The 14,407-nt window shown below is 51.8% G+C and overlaps 1 protein-coding gene across 1 annotated transcript; it reads left to right on the forward strand.

Moving 5' to 3' along the window:
• Positions 1 to 131: 131 nt before the first annotated feature.
• Positions 132 to 13,799, forward strand: LOC116781103 (serine/threonine-protein kinase STE20-like). Its single transcript, XM_032676703.1, has 20 exons — positions 132 to 508; positions 967 to 1,096; positions 2,402 to 2,470; positions 2,755 to 2,948; positions 3,805 to 3,932; positions 4,132 to 4,301; positions 5,060 to 5,206; positions 5,783 to 5,917; positions 6,183 to 6,326; positions 6,868 to 7,002; positions 7,456 to 7,621; positions 7,795 to 7,858; positions 8,025 to 8,073; positions 9,315 to 9,424; positions 9,763 to 9,880; positions 10,710 to 10,809; positions 11,246 to 11,442; positions 12,217 to 12,354; positions 13,437 to 13,574; positions 13,667 to 13,799. Exons 1-19 carry the CDS (start codon positions 477 to 479, stop codon positions 13,521 to 13,523), a joined length of 2,313 nt encoding a protein of 770 aa, XP_032532594.1. The 5' UTR covers positions 132 to 476; the 3' UTR covers positions 13,524 to 13,574; positions 13,667 to 13,799.
• The last annotated feature ends 608 nt before the right edge of the window (positions 13,800 to 14,407 follow it).

Here is a 14,407-nt window from a genome sequence, read left to right on the forward strand (position 1 = left end):
TGATTTCTCCGCAGTCAGCAGGAAACAGAAGCTCAGCAGAAATCAGGTCCAAAAAGACACGTTACTCCCTGTCCCTCACGCTGCTGTCTGTCCACAGAGCACAACACCAGCATCAGAACCTCCCCTCCCCTGGGGGCAGCTGCCCCTCTCCATGGACTATCTAAGGAGCTCCTGGCACAGCTTAGACCACACCCCTAACTTTGACAGGCCCCAAGGCTGGGGAGAAGAATCCTACCCAGCTCTGCATTGGAGAGGGAAGGGCTGAAGGGCTGGCAGGCACTTCCTAAGGGCCGTTCCCTAAACCTTGGAAGACTGAGGAGAAGTCAGTTGAACAGATCAGAGAAGGGAAATGCTCCCTGCTTCTATTGAGACACGTACATACCAACTCCAGAGTCATTTTGCAGGCCCTGACAGAAGAGCTTTCTGCCCGTCAGGACTCCACAGCCCAGACGGAAAAGGTGGAGTGGCAGGAGAGGATGGATGGAGGGCTCAGTGTCCAGGAGCTCCTGTGAGTGTTAAGCTTTCTTGCTTTCTCTGGGCAGGGGTGGGCATTGCTGGGCTTTAGGAGGCCCACCGTCAAAGAAGGAATTTTGCCGCCTCGTCGTTTGTAGCACAGACAGGAGAAGGGAGCACTTGGGCTTGGGGAAGTCCCATATCCAATGTATCAAAAAGGAGAATAAGACCTAGCAGGCAGGAAGCTGTTCAGTTGAGAATACCTGAGCTTCCTGGAAAAGGAAGCTGATTTCTGGAAGCTTGTTTCCCTTTCTCAAGGACAATTGTTTCACCTGCGTCAAGGACAAAGAGTGACACAGCTCTAGTCAGGGAATTCCAGCATTCCTTCAGTGGAACTAGAAGGCTGTTGGAAGTCACTCCAGCTGCCATCTGTGGGACACAGGATGTAGTCTTGGTTTTGGAAAGGAGACTGTTTTGCTCTTAAAGACTTGTTTGTCTGTCCCATTCTCACAGACCAAAGCAGCTGGCGGTAGTTGAGAGAAAACCCTCCTTCTCAGAGCAGGAGTTGGCAGTGGAGGAATGGCAGCTCCAGAAGGATCTGCTGAAGGAGGAGAAAGCTGACCTTACCCAGGCACTGGCAAAGGTATGGTCACTTTCTTCCTCAGTGGCACTTGTGGGAGAGGGAGTTGCACTGGCAAGACCAGCCCAGATGCTGTTCCGGGCAGTAGAAGGCAGGGACAGGCTTGTTCTCCTTCTTGGAAAGAAGCAGGACCAGGGCAGTGACCACTGCCCTGTACTCGGCACTGGTGAGCCCGCGCCTCAAATCCTGTGTTCAGTTTTGGGCCCCCCACACCTAGAAAGACATTGAGGGGCTGCAGTGTGTCCAGAGAACGGCAAGGGAGCTTGGGAAGATTCTGAAGCACAAGTCTGATGAGGAGCAACTGAGGGAGCTGCGGGTGTTCAACCTGGAGTAAAGGAGGCTGAGGGAGGTCTTCAGCCAGACTTCCCTGAGTTTAGAAATGACAGTGGGCTGCTCCCTGCCAAGCCTCCCCTCATTGCATGCTGCTGCTTGACACACTGACGGAGGTGATACCTTCCTCTTGGGCTTTTTGTCTTTTGTTTTTTCCTGACAAGGAGTATTCTGGTGTCATCTCACTTCCTTCAGCAAGCAAAGTTGCTTTTGCTCAACCTTTCCTGAAAGTTTCCAGCACTAGAGTTTCAGTTTGTAAGGTGTCAGTTCTGGAAGTACTGTTGTAGGAAAACATGTTGTTTGGAGGAGGAACATTTGTGGGAATAGAGCTGTTCTGGTCCCAGGCAAGCCAGTAGGACCTTACACATCCCTTTGGAGTTAGCAGTGCCTGTGCCTTGTGGCAGCCCTGGGTATTAGTATATGCTGTGTTATGGGCATGGGAATTTAGCAGAAAATACCGCCCCCCCTTGCATCCCAGCTGGTCCTCAGGGATCAGAGGGGCTGGGTGTGGCTGGCCTTCATTTCTGATTATAGCCACTTTAGCACTGTTAAGACCAGAGGGTCTTGTTGAACTTACAGGACAACTTGCACAAGCACAGATGCACAACTGGTGCAGTTACCAGTCCAGTGCCATAGGTCTGATCGCATTCCCTAAGCACTCATATGCTCCAGTCACCAATAGTGCTGTTTAGTGAAGCAACAGGAAAGCAAGTTCAGAATTGCCAGTGATAAATGGACTAACTACCTAAATGTTGGTGTGTGTCACAACAGAAAGTGTAGCAAGGGAGACCGAAACGCAAGACAGATAGATAGATAGATAGACAGATAGATAGACAGATAGATAGACAGATAGATAGATAGATAGATAGACAGATAGATAGATAAAATATCTGTAGTCCTGGGTATGCTAGAATGCAACGCTCCCTTGTCTCTTTAGTGAGCCTGAGCCTGCCTTTTAACACTTTTGCTTTTTCACAGGGAAGGGAGCGTGTCTATTGGCTGCTACAGAGGCGTGGTGCTCTTCTGTGCCTCACTGAAGCGACAGCGGTGCGTGAGACCTCTGCTTCACTCCAGACATCCCACAGTTTTCAGGCTTTGCTGGAGCCAGGTGCAAGACAAGCAAGAGGCCCAGCTCCTCTTTCTCTCCCCCAGCCTCACCAGTCAGGTCTTCACTGTCTTAAAGCAACAGTGTACCATTCTGACCATTTACCAGAGTGTGCCATGCAGCAGATGCTCTGAAACTTTGAGCCCATAGATTCCAAAGTGGCAGGGTCTGGCTCTGCACAGAGCTCCCGAGGAAGGACTCTAACTGTAATTTGCCCTGCTTTCAGATTTGCCACCAGCCCGAGTCAGCTAGCAGGGGTCTGGAGCAGCTGCTCCAGGACTTCTCTTGCCAAGGGCACGCCCTGGCCCAGGTGACCAGAGAGAAGGAGTTGCTGGTGCATGAGAGGGCTGCCCTAGAGGCCCGAGTGGCAGCCATGGAGCAGGACCTACAAGGCCTTTCAGAGCAGCTGGCAGAGGCCAGGTAAAGGCAGGGAGGAGACCTCCTGGTGGGGGGGACAGGATTGAAGGTCTGCAATTGTAAAGGTGGTAAGCACTACAGGAGCACTAATTGAATCCCGTGTGCTCTGCAGATGCTCTTCACCTTCCATGGACAATGGAAGAGTCCGGAGGAAAAAGTAAAGTAGACTGTGATTTGAATGTTACTTTTTGGGCAGCTTAAGCTGGCAGAGCTCTCCTGAGCCTTGGGCTGCCATTTGTGAGCCCCTGCACATTCCTGTACCAAGTCCCAAGAAAGCCAACTTGGCTCTGAATGGAGTAGTAGGGAAACCATGCAGACGGCTCACTGAATCCTGAAGTTTCCCTCTGGTTTTGGTTTCTTCTTCTATGCTTCTGAACAGCAGTCTTTCCTTGCCAAGTAGTTTGACATGGAATCTTCAGAACTCCAGGCCCTTACGTGCAAACACTGTGAGCGGGTCGCTGCCATTTAGGGTGAAGCTGGAGGGTCACGCTGAAAATCTTGAGAGCCTTCTGAGCTAACTCTTGTGAAGCATGTACAGGACCTAGAGTTGGGTACAGCAGCAACAGCAGGGAAAGGTCTTTTGACTTCTCAACAGTATCTGGGCATTCTTGTTCCTCATTCATGTCCATCCACCTCTCTAAACTGCCAAGTTCCTTTGGATGGTCCTCTTCCTCTTTAAACACAGTCAAGTCATTTGGGCTCCCATCTGCTTAGGGAGCAATAAGTAAAGGTAGCAAGTTTATCTGTTACCTTCCAGTGAGTTAAACTGCAGGACCTTGAGCCACATCTGACTGGAAACCCTCTCAGGGTGGGTGTCAGGAGCAAGAAAGTGATTTCTCTTCATCTCCACAATTTGTAGGTCTGCAAAGGAGAGCATGCAATGCAGCCTCTTTGAGGCTCAGCAGCACGTTTCTCAGCTGGAGATGGTCAGGAGTCGCCTGCAACTCCAAGTTCACACAGTCACGCAGGCCAAGGAGGTGATACAAGGTGAGAGCCTCATGCACTTTGTTTCTGGTGATCCCCCTGCCCAGAGAAGTTGCTGTGAAACCAGCTCTGTCCGCTGGGCCTCTGGGGAGAGAAGGAGCTGGGGGCAGGTCCTTCCCGGACTGAAACTGAAAGGGCTTAAGGTCAGTAAAGTCCTACTGCTTGTGTAGACTCTGAATCTTGCCCTTTGTCGTGTTTGCAGGGGATCTCAAGTGCCTTCGGCGTGACCTGGAAGCACAGAGATCCCTCATGAAGCGGGAACGGGAAGAGGTGGCACAACGGCTGCAGTGGACAGAAGAGCAGTGCAGCCAAACGCTCAGGCTTTGGGAACGTGCTCAGGAAGAGGAAAAAAGAAAGCTCCTGCAAAACCTGGTAGGAATCAATACACCTCTGAATGTCTCAGGCAAGCTTTGTGACTGCCCGTAGCAGAATAACAGCATGAAAGGGCAGCACTCCTCTGCCATAGGCCAGACCTTGCTGGGCAAGGCAACAGAGCCAAGGGCTCGCAATTGAAGGCCCGTGAAGACCCACAGGACTGTGCTGGGAGAGTAAATGCAGCCACTGATTGAGTGAGGAGCATAAGACGAGTTCCCCAGAAGGCTGCTAATCTCTACCCAAAGCATGGCAGCAAAGGGCAGGATCTTCCTGACTCCCCCCTGCCATGAAGTGGGTTGCTAACATTGCTGCCAAGTGCAGTCACAGGAAATGGCTTCCTTTCTTGCTGTCCTTCCACCATGGACAGAGAAGTTACCTTTGGTCTTGAAGCCTATGGAACAGGCTCCTTATTATTCCTGGTCCTTCAGTTGGTGGCCTGTCTTGTGACTAGGGCATTGGGGTACTGGCCTCCTCCTGGCCCTGCAGTCCGTCTGCAGCTTGTCCTGCATGAAAAGGCCTGTGAACTTTGACTACAGAGCCTCTGAGAATAAGGAGGAATCCTGAGGAGAGAGGTGCCAGGAAAGGGGCAGCCACGAGAGAGGGGAAGGGGACCTCTCCACTCTTCCCCCTGCTGAGCCTCCTTTTCAGTTCCTTGCTCAGACAGGATTTCTGGAGGGCACAGACGAAGCTTCCCTTTCTTGATTTGAGGAGCTTGGCTGGGGCTTCACGTCCAAGTGTCTTCCTCCCCTCATCAGGCAAGCGAGCTGGAAGGCCAGCGTTTGGAGACACGGGAGCTGCTGAAGCAACAGCAAAACCTCATGGCAGAGGCAGAAAGGGAGCACGAGAGAACGCTCTTTGAGATGATGCAGGAAGCTGCCACCGTGAAAGCTGAACAAGCAAAGGTAGGAGGCAGAGCCAAGCAAGAGGGCAAAACTGTGAAAGGAGGGTTTGTGTGGTACGTTTGAATCTTCTGGGCTCCCTCGGGTTAGTGCTTCTCTGGACACTGCCCGTCTGGGTAGAATTGTGTCTCAGATGCCCCTTTGTAGACAGGAGTGATGCTTTAGCAACCATGGGAGCTTGGGCCATGAGGGACAGGGCCTCTCACGTGAGAGGCTCCCAGAGCATAGATTGAAGGAAGGCAGGGACAGCGTTGCAGGCCTGAAGAGAACACAAAGCCCAGAAGTGTCTCTTCTTGCACAAGAGGAGGGATAGCCTGGCCAGCAAGGCTATCAGACACTTCAGCAATGCCACCCCTTTCCTCTTAGCTGCCTAAGAGCTGGCTGGAGTTTCAGTTGTGGCTGGATCATGTTCATACGGCCTGTCTCACTTAGGAGTCTGTGCCTCCCATTGGGCAGAGGATGTCCCAGGAGAGCAGCAGCCCAGTGCTTTGGGAATGCATGAGCCTATCAGTCTTTGAAGCTTGCCACACCAACGTTGTGTGGGAAGTTTAAAGCCATCGTGTCTTCCTTTCTGTGCAGCTCCTGCAAGAAGTCGAGCGTGAGAAGACTGCACTGTTGGAGAGGCTCTGCCAGACTCAGGTAGAGCTGCTCCAAACCCGGCAGCAGCTAGGGCAGCTCAGGCAGCAGGTGAAAGAGGAGAGAGAAAATGGGCAGGTAAGCCTGAGGAGCCCACTGGCAGAGGAGAGGGCCTGCAAGGTAGACCTTGGGACTGAGGAGGGAAGGACTACAGCAGGCCCTGAAAGCAAAGAGCCCTGCAGGCTCCAGAGATGAGCCCCAGGAAGGAAGGCTTGGGCTGGAAGCAGAGCTGGGTGCAGAAGCAGAGCCAAGTGACTGAATGAATGGGATTTTGAGCTTGCCAGAGGGAAAACCCGAGCGTGACGGCAGGTCCCAGGAACTTTCTCTCCCTTTGTGTTTCCAGGACATCAAGGAAAAGCTGGAAGCAGAGCTGCAGGAAGCTCAGAGTAAGATGAAGGCAGTGGAGAGGAGGCAAAAGGAAGAAATGGCAAGACTGCAAGAGGAAATCAGTCTCCTGCTTCAGCACAGGGAGGCTCTACAAAACCAGGTGAGTGAAACAGCGGTAGGCACCGCAGTCACGCAACAGGTGCTCTCTGCCCTTCTTACCTTTCCATTGCAGAGCAGCAGGCTGCTGGGGGTAATCCCTCTGACTGCCATCCTGCTGTGGTCTGCGTTACAGCTGCTCTGGAGGAGACTTACTGGGCCGCTGACTCTCAGCTGCCACCCTGGACAGCAGGGCTAGTCCTCTGGCTGCTTGGCCAGCAATCATCCCCATGCATTTGTGCTGGCCTGTGACTGCCAGCCTAGTTTTTGAGGTGTTTGTTCAGCTGAACATGGGGACCCAGATACATCTGGGAACAAGTCGACCTTATCCATTGTACGTCTTGTCCTCATTCAGCATGGGGTGAACTTTCAAGCTGTTCTTTCCCTTTCCTCATCGTCACTGATATGGCTGACAGTGACAAGCTGTAGTCTCAGACTGCTTTGCTCTGTTTGCCTGGAGGTGGCAGAGTGGACATGTCAGCTCGCAACCTCACACCAATGTTGTGTGGCAAGTTGAAAGCCATCTCCTCCACCTTCCTGTGCAGGTCCTGCAAGAAAAGGCACGTGAGAAGACAACTCTCTTGGAGAAGCTGTGCCGGACTCAGGTAGAGCTGCTCCAAACCCAGCAGCAGCTAGAGCAGCGCAGGCAGGAGGCAAGAGAGGAGCGAGAGAATGGGCAGGTAAGCCTGAGTAGGGGGGGGGCAGTAACAAGGGCCTGCAAGGTAGATGTTGGGACTGAGGAGGGAAGGACCACTGCAGGCAAGTCCCAGCAGGTGATGGGTGTCAAAGCTGAGCAAGATCTGAGTGAGGCACAGGAACTGTCAAGGCAGAAGGTGCTGCAGGCTGAACACTTGCCTAAGATTTGAAGGAATAGAGGAGACAAAGGGAGGAGATAGAGCATCACAACAGGGAGCTGCAAGGGTGTCTGCAGTCCTTGGAGGGTGAAGGGAGTAGTTGGGACGAAGTGGAGCGGTCATTGTTGCAGCCATTTCTCAGAAAATCTGTGAAAATGTTTAATGAATCAGTTTAAGAGTCCTGGAGGCGGCATCATCGTGAAGCCTTGCATTTGAAATGTGATCTCTGGGGCATCTCTGCCAGCCACCTTTCTGACACAAACCAACTGCTTGTTCCAGATCTACAGAGGCGAACCTGCCAGCGAACCAGTGGCTGCAGCAGCCCCCTCTAACGGAGCCTCCACTCCCCAGCCTGAGAACTCGAGCCCCAGCAGTTCATCCAGCTCACGCCTGGACACAGAGCAGCTGCGAGAGCTGAGAGAGGAGGAGTCCCTGAAGCTGCTGAGTACGTCTTGTGTATTTCTTGTCTGCTAGAGCAGTGTGCTGTGTGCATGTCTCAGCATGAGCTGTGCCACATGTTCCTCCTCACTCTGCTGTCACAGAGGGGCTGCCTTTTGGATCTGCTGGAAACTGCTATCTCTGCTATGAAGTGAGCATGTTGCATTTTGCTTCTTTCAGGGAGCATTGTGAGTGTGGGAGATCCACTGAAGAAATACACTGGATGGGAAAACATTGGCAAAGGGTGAGTGCGACCACACTTCCTTCGACAAAACCAGGGGCCAGGTGTTTTGCTGGTACCACATTCAAGCGCGAAGTCAGGCAAGCTCCCAGTGTGTTCAGACCTGGGGCTCAGAGTCTCCCGTCTCTCAGTGCTGATCAGAATTTCTTCGCTGCTGTTCTGTTTCCAGGGGTTTCGGCACCGTGTACAGAGCATTCGATGCTGTCACGGGAGGAGAGGTAAGTGCCAACAACCCCGCAGCTTTTGCAGCTCTCGAGTGCTCTCCTCTGTGGCTGGAGCTCTGGGTCACTGCTCTTTGCTGCACAGGCTGTTGCCCTGAAGCCCAGGCTAGAGGCAGCCTGCAAAATGCATCTGGGGCAGACTTTGTCCTTCTTCACTACCTGAAAGAATGCAAGGAGGGCAGCGTTATCTTTCAGAGAAGGACACGCTAGCGTGGTCTCACTTGATAAATGGGCATTGACTGGCTGATGGCGACTGCCCTCATTCAGGCCCAATTTCTCTTCATCCCAGGTTCAGACACAGAGAGGATTTAGCTTTTTTCCCACCAGGGCTTTCATCTTGAAAATCTAATGCAAAAGCCAATGAAGGAGAGACCACGTTTGCAACACAGCTTTGTGGTTCAGTCCTAGTGAAGCTAGTTGGCACACATAGTGATCAATGAGAACGTGTTTACCAAGAGCAAAGATCTCTCCTGAGCAGTACCATCCTGGTTTGATCTGGTGTCCAGGACAGCCCATTACAGAGATGCTATTTGTAATAAGCAGACACGGTAGTGTCTTAGAGAGTCTCACTGCTCTTTGGGGTTCCAGCTCCACATTCCTGAATTCTCATTTCTGGCTGTCAGCAAAGACATCAGGATCTTCCTGCTACTTCCTTATCCACCTGCACTGCTGTGCTTGGGAACTGTGCTTAGAGAGAGGTGCTCAAGGCGTCTAAAAGCACTAAGCCTCTCTTATCACCCAGGCCATATCCAATTGCAAATCTCAACCATTTGCTCTGTAATATGATTGCTTTCCTGCACAAGTGAGAATAGCAGCAGTTTGTGAAATACGCATCAGACCCCCTAGAAAGGCTAAGGGATTACCAGCTGTTTGGATACACTTTCACAAGAGCATCATTGCTTTGTGCTTGCAAATCGTGTGTAAATGATAACAGCAGTGACGGACTAAGGCCCTTGGGGAAGAATGTGGGTGCAGAGTGTTGTTAGAGCTTTGGGGTTGCTAGTTTAGAGACCATTTCTGCCAAGTGGATAAGGCAAAATATCCATGGGCCTGGGCCCTGTAACTGGCACCCGAGCCAGAGGAGAAAGGGGCTGTTGTCAGGTCAGTTATGAATTGCTCTGACGTCAAACCACGAGGCCGTTGGGCTCGGCTTGGCTGTGTCACAATCGTGCACTCCATGCTCCTTGTGGTCTCCTGCAAGAGACGTCTCAAGTTCGTGGTTTTCAACGTCATTTTAGGTGGCCATCAAGCTAGTCAATCTCCATCAACAGAGAAAAGAGGAACTCCTGAAAGAAATCCTGGTCTTGAGGGAGAAGAACCACCCCAATATTGTTACCTATGTAGACAGGTAAGCAGTTCTGGTGTTATCATGGGAATGTTCATTTACAGGCTTTCAAGGCAAAGGTTAAAACGCCCTTGACTCCCTGGCAGAAAATGGATCTTTTCATTGTTATTAATCTACTTGGATAGCATGTATGGGAGGAGATTGCATTTTGTCTGCATTAGTGCTTCCCGGCAGACACAGTTGGAAGACTGTTTTCCAAAACCTGGATCTCTTACTAAATCAACAGCCTCTATGTTCTCTCCCTCCATCTTTTCTCAAAGGGTTGACTCAGGAGAGCAGCTTTTCCATAAGGCAATTGAGCTGTGCACATTCCTCTCCACGCTGTTGTTTTCTTCTTCCAGCTACCTTGTCAGTCAGGAGCTCTGGCTGGTGATGGAGCACATGGACGGAGGCTCTTTGACTGACGTTATTAGCGAGACATGGATGGCCGTAGGACAGATAGCAGCTGTCTGTCGGGAGGTAAGGGATCCCACCTGTGCTTCTGATGGCTTGGAATGGATTGTCCTTGTAAAGAGGTGGTGTGAACAGCAGTGATTTCATCTTCAGAGCTTTGGTCCTCTCTTGCTCTTATCATCCGGAGGAGAAAGAGGCTCTCAAGTGAACTGCCTGCCAGTGTCCCTGCACTTCCTATACTCTGCTCCTATGATACTCTTATCTACCCTGGTTGTACTCTCTCCCTCTGTGGTTTTTCAAATGCATTTCTTGTTCCCCACTTGGCCTCTCTGAACATTTGCCTGGAACCTGTCTGTGCTGCATTGCTTGCCTGTAAAAGCAAAGGTGCTGGTGGCAGAAGTTGGAAGGAATGGCAAAGAAAACTCCAGACTCATTGCTGCCACTCCTCAGCTTCAAAGGACAGCATTGCACGCAAGATGGTGTTTGCTTCTGAAGACTGACTAATGTGTTACTTCCAAGGCTGCTGGCGAGGCTAGCAAGAAAATCTTGATCGTGCGGCCTCCCGCCCAGAAGCCACCAACTTTGTGCCATTTGTTGGCAAAGCCTCCTTTGTCTTCTGGGGGCAGAGAGCACAAGCACTGCAGCAGCAGTCATTCTGGCTGGGTTTGCTGGGCACTGGAGCAACAAGGCCTGTTTGTCTTTCAAAGCTAATATGCCTTCACTTGGAAAGACACTGCTCTCCTAGTGTTGCAGCAGCAAGCTCTTCCTCTTGACAGCACCGTGCCCTGTCACTGCTCACTATTCCCCTAGAAACGGTGGAATCTTTTACAGCAGTTCTTGGGTGATGAAATCCCATCACTAAGTTTTACCCTCCTGTTTGTTTTTTCTCTCTCAGTGCCTGCAGGGACTGGCTTTCCTTCATTCCAACTGGGTCATCCACAGAGACATCAAAAGCGACAACATTCTTCTGGGCCTGGACGGAGCGGTGAAGTTGGGTGGGTATTCTTGCTTGGGCTCAGCGTTCCGGGGATGCGGTGTGGGGCTGCTGTGGAGTCACTGCCACGTCCCCAACAGTGGTGCTTGGCAGAGTGCATGGACCACTCCTGCAGGCAAAGAGCACAGCTGCAAGGGGCAGAGAGGTCTAGACAGGAACATGATGTTAAGAGTGGCTTTGGTTTGGGTGCGTCCCTTCTAGGGGCAGCGAGTTACAATCAAAACTTTCAGGTGAATAAATGGAAGGCACCGCATGAAGCATGGGGATTTTTGTTCAGGGGACAATGCCTTATTTGCTTGGTTGCAGCCTTGAGGAAACAGAGCATGGCCACTTTCCCTGATACATCCAGCACCGCACTCTCAGACCTTGAGTGGGCAATTCTTTTCCTTGGGTTCCTCACTGAAGCTTGTTTGAACAGGGTTTGTCTTTCTCCTCAGCTGATTTTGGCCTCTGTGCTCAGCTCAGCCCTGAGCACAGGAAACGGAGCTCCATGGTCGGGACTGTTTACTGGATGGCCCCTGAAGTTGTGAGAAGCCAACCCTACGGCCCCAAGGTGGACATCTGGTCTCTCGGCATTGTGGCAATAGAGATGCTGGAAGGAGAGCCTCCTTACTTTAAGGAGAGCCCTTCCATGGTAAGGTGCAAAGACCCTCAGACACCGGTGTCTTTGTAATCTGTCCCATCTTCTGTCTCCCATGAGACAAAATGCCATTCCCACCTGCTTGAACTACTTCCACCAAGGTCCCCTTCTAAAAATGTCCCTGCAGCACACCAGCATCTGCTGGAGCTCTCTTGCCCTCACCGGGAGAACCTCAGAAGGGAAGCGGCACGTGGCCACTTCGGAAACCTTTCCTCTTGACCTTCAGCGATGCTTGAAATATCTGGTGTGCTTTTGGATCTCTCTGAGCTCTGTCTCTCAACTAGACAGTTTCAGGCTCCTAAATCATCTCTCTATTGTTCTGTCCTGTGGCTGGGTGGTCTGGGTAAGTTTAGGATCTTGCTTTCACAGACTGCAGCCCTAACTGTCTGCCGAATCCTTGGCTGTTTCTTGGGACATGAAAGAAATTGAGGGGCTTACTGCCCCTTTGCACCTCCTGCAAGCACGGATTTCCTTTGAGCTGGACTTGTTTCTCTTTGCCGGCTGCATCACAGGAAACCAGAGTTCAGCTTCCCATAGACCTTTTTCCATGTTTGTAGAAATCTTGCAAAGGGGTGCTACCTAGCTAAAGATGACTCCCTCACGATTCGTGGTGCTGAAGAAATTGGCAACTGAAAGAGCTCCGCTTGTCCTGGCACTGCTGTTCCGCAGTCGGGTGAACGTGGCTGGAGCTTAACCAGTGGGGTCTGGGTGCTCAGGTGCGGCTATGGAAGAAAGAGGGAGAGAGTCTCATGTTTCCTTCTTCTTCAGGCTCAAGACCTGATAGCCACAGGAAGGACACCAAAGCTGCAGAACCCCTGGCTACACTCCTCTCTCCTGCATGACTTCCTGAACTGCTGCCTGCAGAGGGATGAGGAGAGGCGAGCGTCTGCCCAGGAACTTCTGCAGGTAAAGAGGGAAGCGGCTGCAGGTGGAACAGCTGTCCCATCTCAGGCATGGCTTCTCGGCTAAACTCCAAGGCATCAGAATGGGACCCCCTCCTGGTAATCTCCACGCCTGGTGCTTTTCCAATGAAAACTAAATAGGATCCTACACTGCTTGGGGTTGCAAGGCACCTGTGAAGGTCATCAAGTCCAACCGCCCTGCCCTGGGCAGGGACACCTTCAAGGAGATCAGGTTGCTCCCAGCTCCTCCTGGCCTGACCTCAAATGTTTCCAGGGCTGGGGCACCTCCCAGCTCTCTGGGCAACCTGTGCCAGCATTTCACCGTTCTCCCCGTAAACAGTTTCTTCCCTAGACCCAGTTTGAGTTGACTTTCTTTTAGTTTCAATCCAGTTCCCCTATTGCAACTGGCCCGGTGAACAACTGTTGTCCCCATGCTTCTTCTAAGCTCCCTTGAAGTATGGAAAGGTGGCAAGAAGGTCTCCTTGGGGCCTGCTCTTCTCCAGGCTGAACAAGCCCCATTCTCTCAGCCTTTCCTCAGAGGAGAGCTTCCACCTTCTGATCATTCCTGTGGCCTGCTTTTGCACTTCGATGCTGCAGTTTGACCTGGTAGCAAAAGACCTGAAGTAGGACGATGCCAGGCCTGAAATGGTGCTGGAGGAGCCCAACGGAAGCAGTCCCAGCCGAGCGGTCTGAGATTTGGCTGTGTTTGAGGTGGTGGAGGATCCTGAGCAATGGCTTATGCCTCTCCTCTCTTTGGGCAACTAAACTAGCCCATGCCTGGAGAAAAGAGGAACCTAAGGGAGTCTCCTGAAAGGAGCAAAGCCCTGGGACAGCAAGCAGCATTCCCAGAGTGCTGTCAGGGCAAAACGCCCAAGAAGTAGAAGACACCCTGAGGAATGGATTTGTGGATTATGGGCCAGCTTTGCCTGGGATAGCAAGGTCCTGGACATGAAGACAGAGATGCAGATGGTCCCCTCCGTCCTATTTCTGCATCTTTCTGGCAAGCAGAGGAGGCCTGCTTGAGCCTGTGAGGAAGGGAGTTTGGAAAGTAATGCTTCCTCTCTTTTTTTTTTCCCCTTTGGGCAGCATCCATTTCTACAATCAGCCGAGCCTCTCTCCAGGCTGGTTCCTGTGATCATTGCAGCGAAGCAGTCGAGGGAGTACAGGAGATAACAAGACCATTTCCGGACGGCTTTCTTGACTGGGACTCAGAATAAAAACTCGGTAAGACCTCAACTCCGCTGGAAGATTCCCTTCCTTGTCACCCTGTGAAGAAACTCTACATTCACTTCTCAATTGTCCATTGTTTCTTATAGATGGAAAGTCCCAATTCTGTGGTTTTTAGTATGGTCTGGAATTTGGAAGAGTCTCCTTCCTTGATCAACTCCACAGTGAACCGAACGGAACGGAACTGAACTGAAGGAAGGGAGGGAGGGAGAGAGGGCTGGGGGAGGCAGGGGAGGGAGGGAGGAGGGGAAGAGAGGGAGGGAGGGAGGAAGGAGAGGAAGGGAGGTGAGGGGAGGGAGAGAGGGAGAGAGGCAGGAAGGCCAGAAGGCAGAAAGGCAGGAAGGAAGGAAGGCAGGAAGGAAGGGCGAGAGGCATTTCTCCTGGGAGTTGAGTCACCAAGGTGAAAAGGTAAAAGGTGTAATTCTGGCTCATTCCCAGTAGACGGCTCCCAAAGCATGGAGGGGACAGCAATGCTGAATGGCCCTTAGGGACATAGTTCAGTGGTGGACATGGCTGTGTTTTGTTAGACTGGATGATCCTAAAGATCTTGTCCTCGCTGCACAATCCTATAACCCTGCAGAAACCCTCAAGTGGTGGCAGAAACCCTCTCCTGATGCCAAACCCTGTAGGAGCCCTGACCAGGCTTGCCAGGGACATGCAGGTCTGGCCAGCTTCTTGCCCACATCAGCAAATAAGTGGACAATGGGAGAAGGGTGTTTCTTTTCTTCTGTTTTGATGGGGACACTTCTCAAAAAGAAGCTTCATTGGCCCATCAACTGCAATTTGCCAAGTCCAGGGAGAATTCTGCTAAGGAGGGCTCTGCCCTCTCC

This window comes from Chiroxiphia lanceolata, chromosome Z (assembly GCF_009829145.1).
Source record: "Chiroxiphia lanceolata isolate bChiLan1 chromosome Z, bChiLan1.pri, whole genome shotgun sequence".
Taxonomy (NCBI): Eukaryota; Metazoa; Chordata; class Aves; order Passeriformes; family Pipridae; genus Chiroxiphia; species Chiroxiphia lanceolata.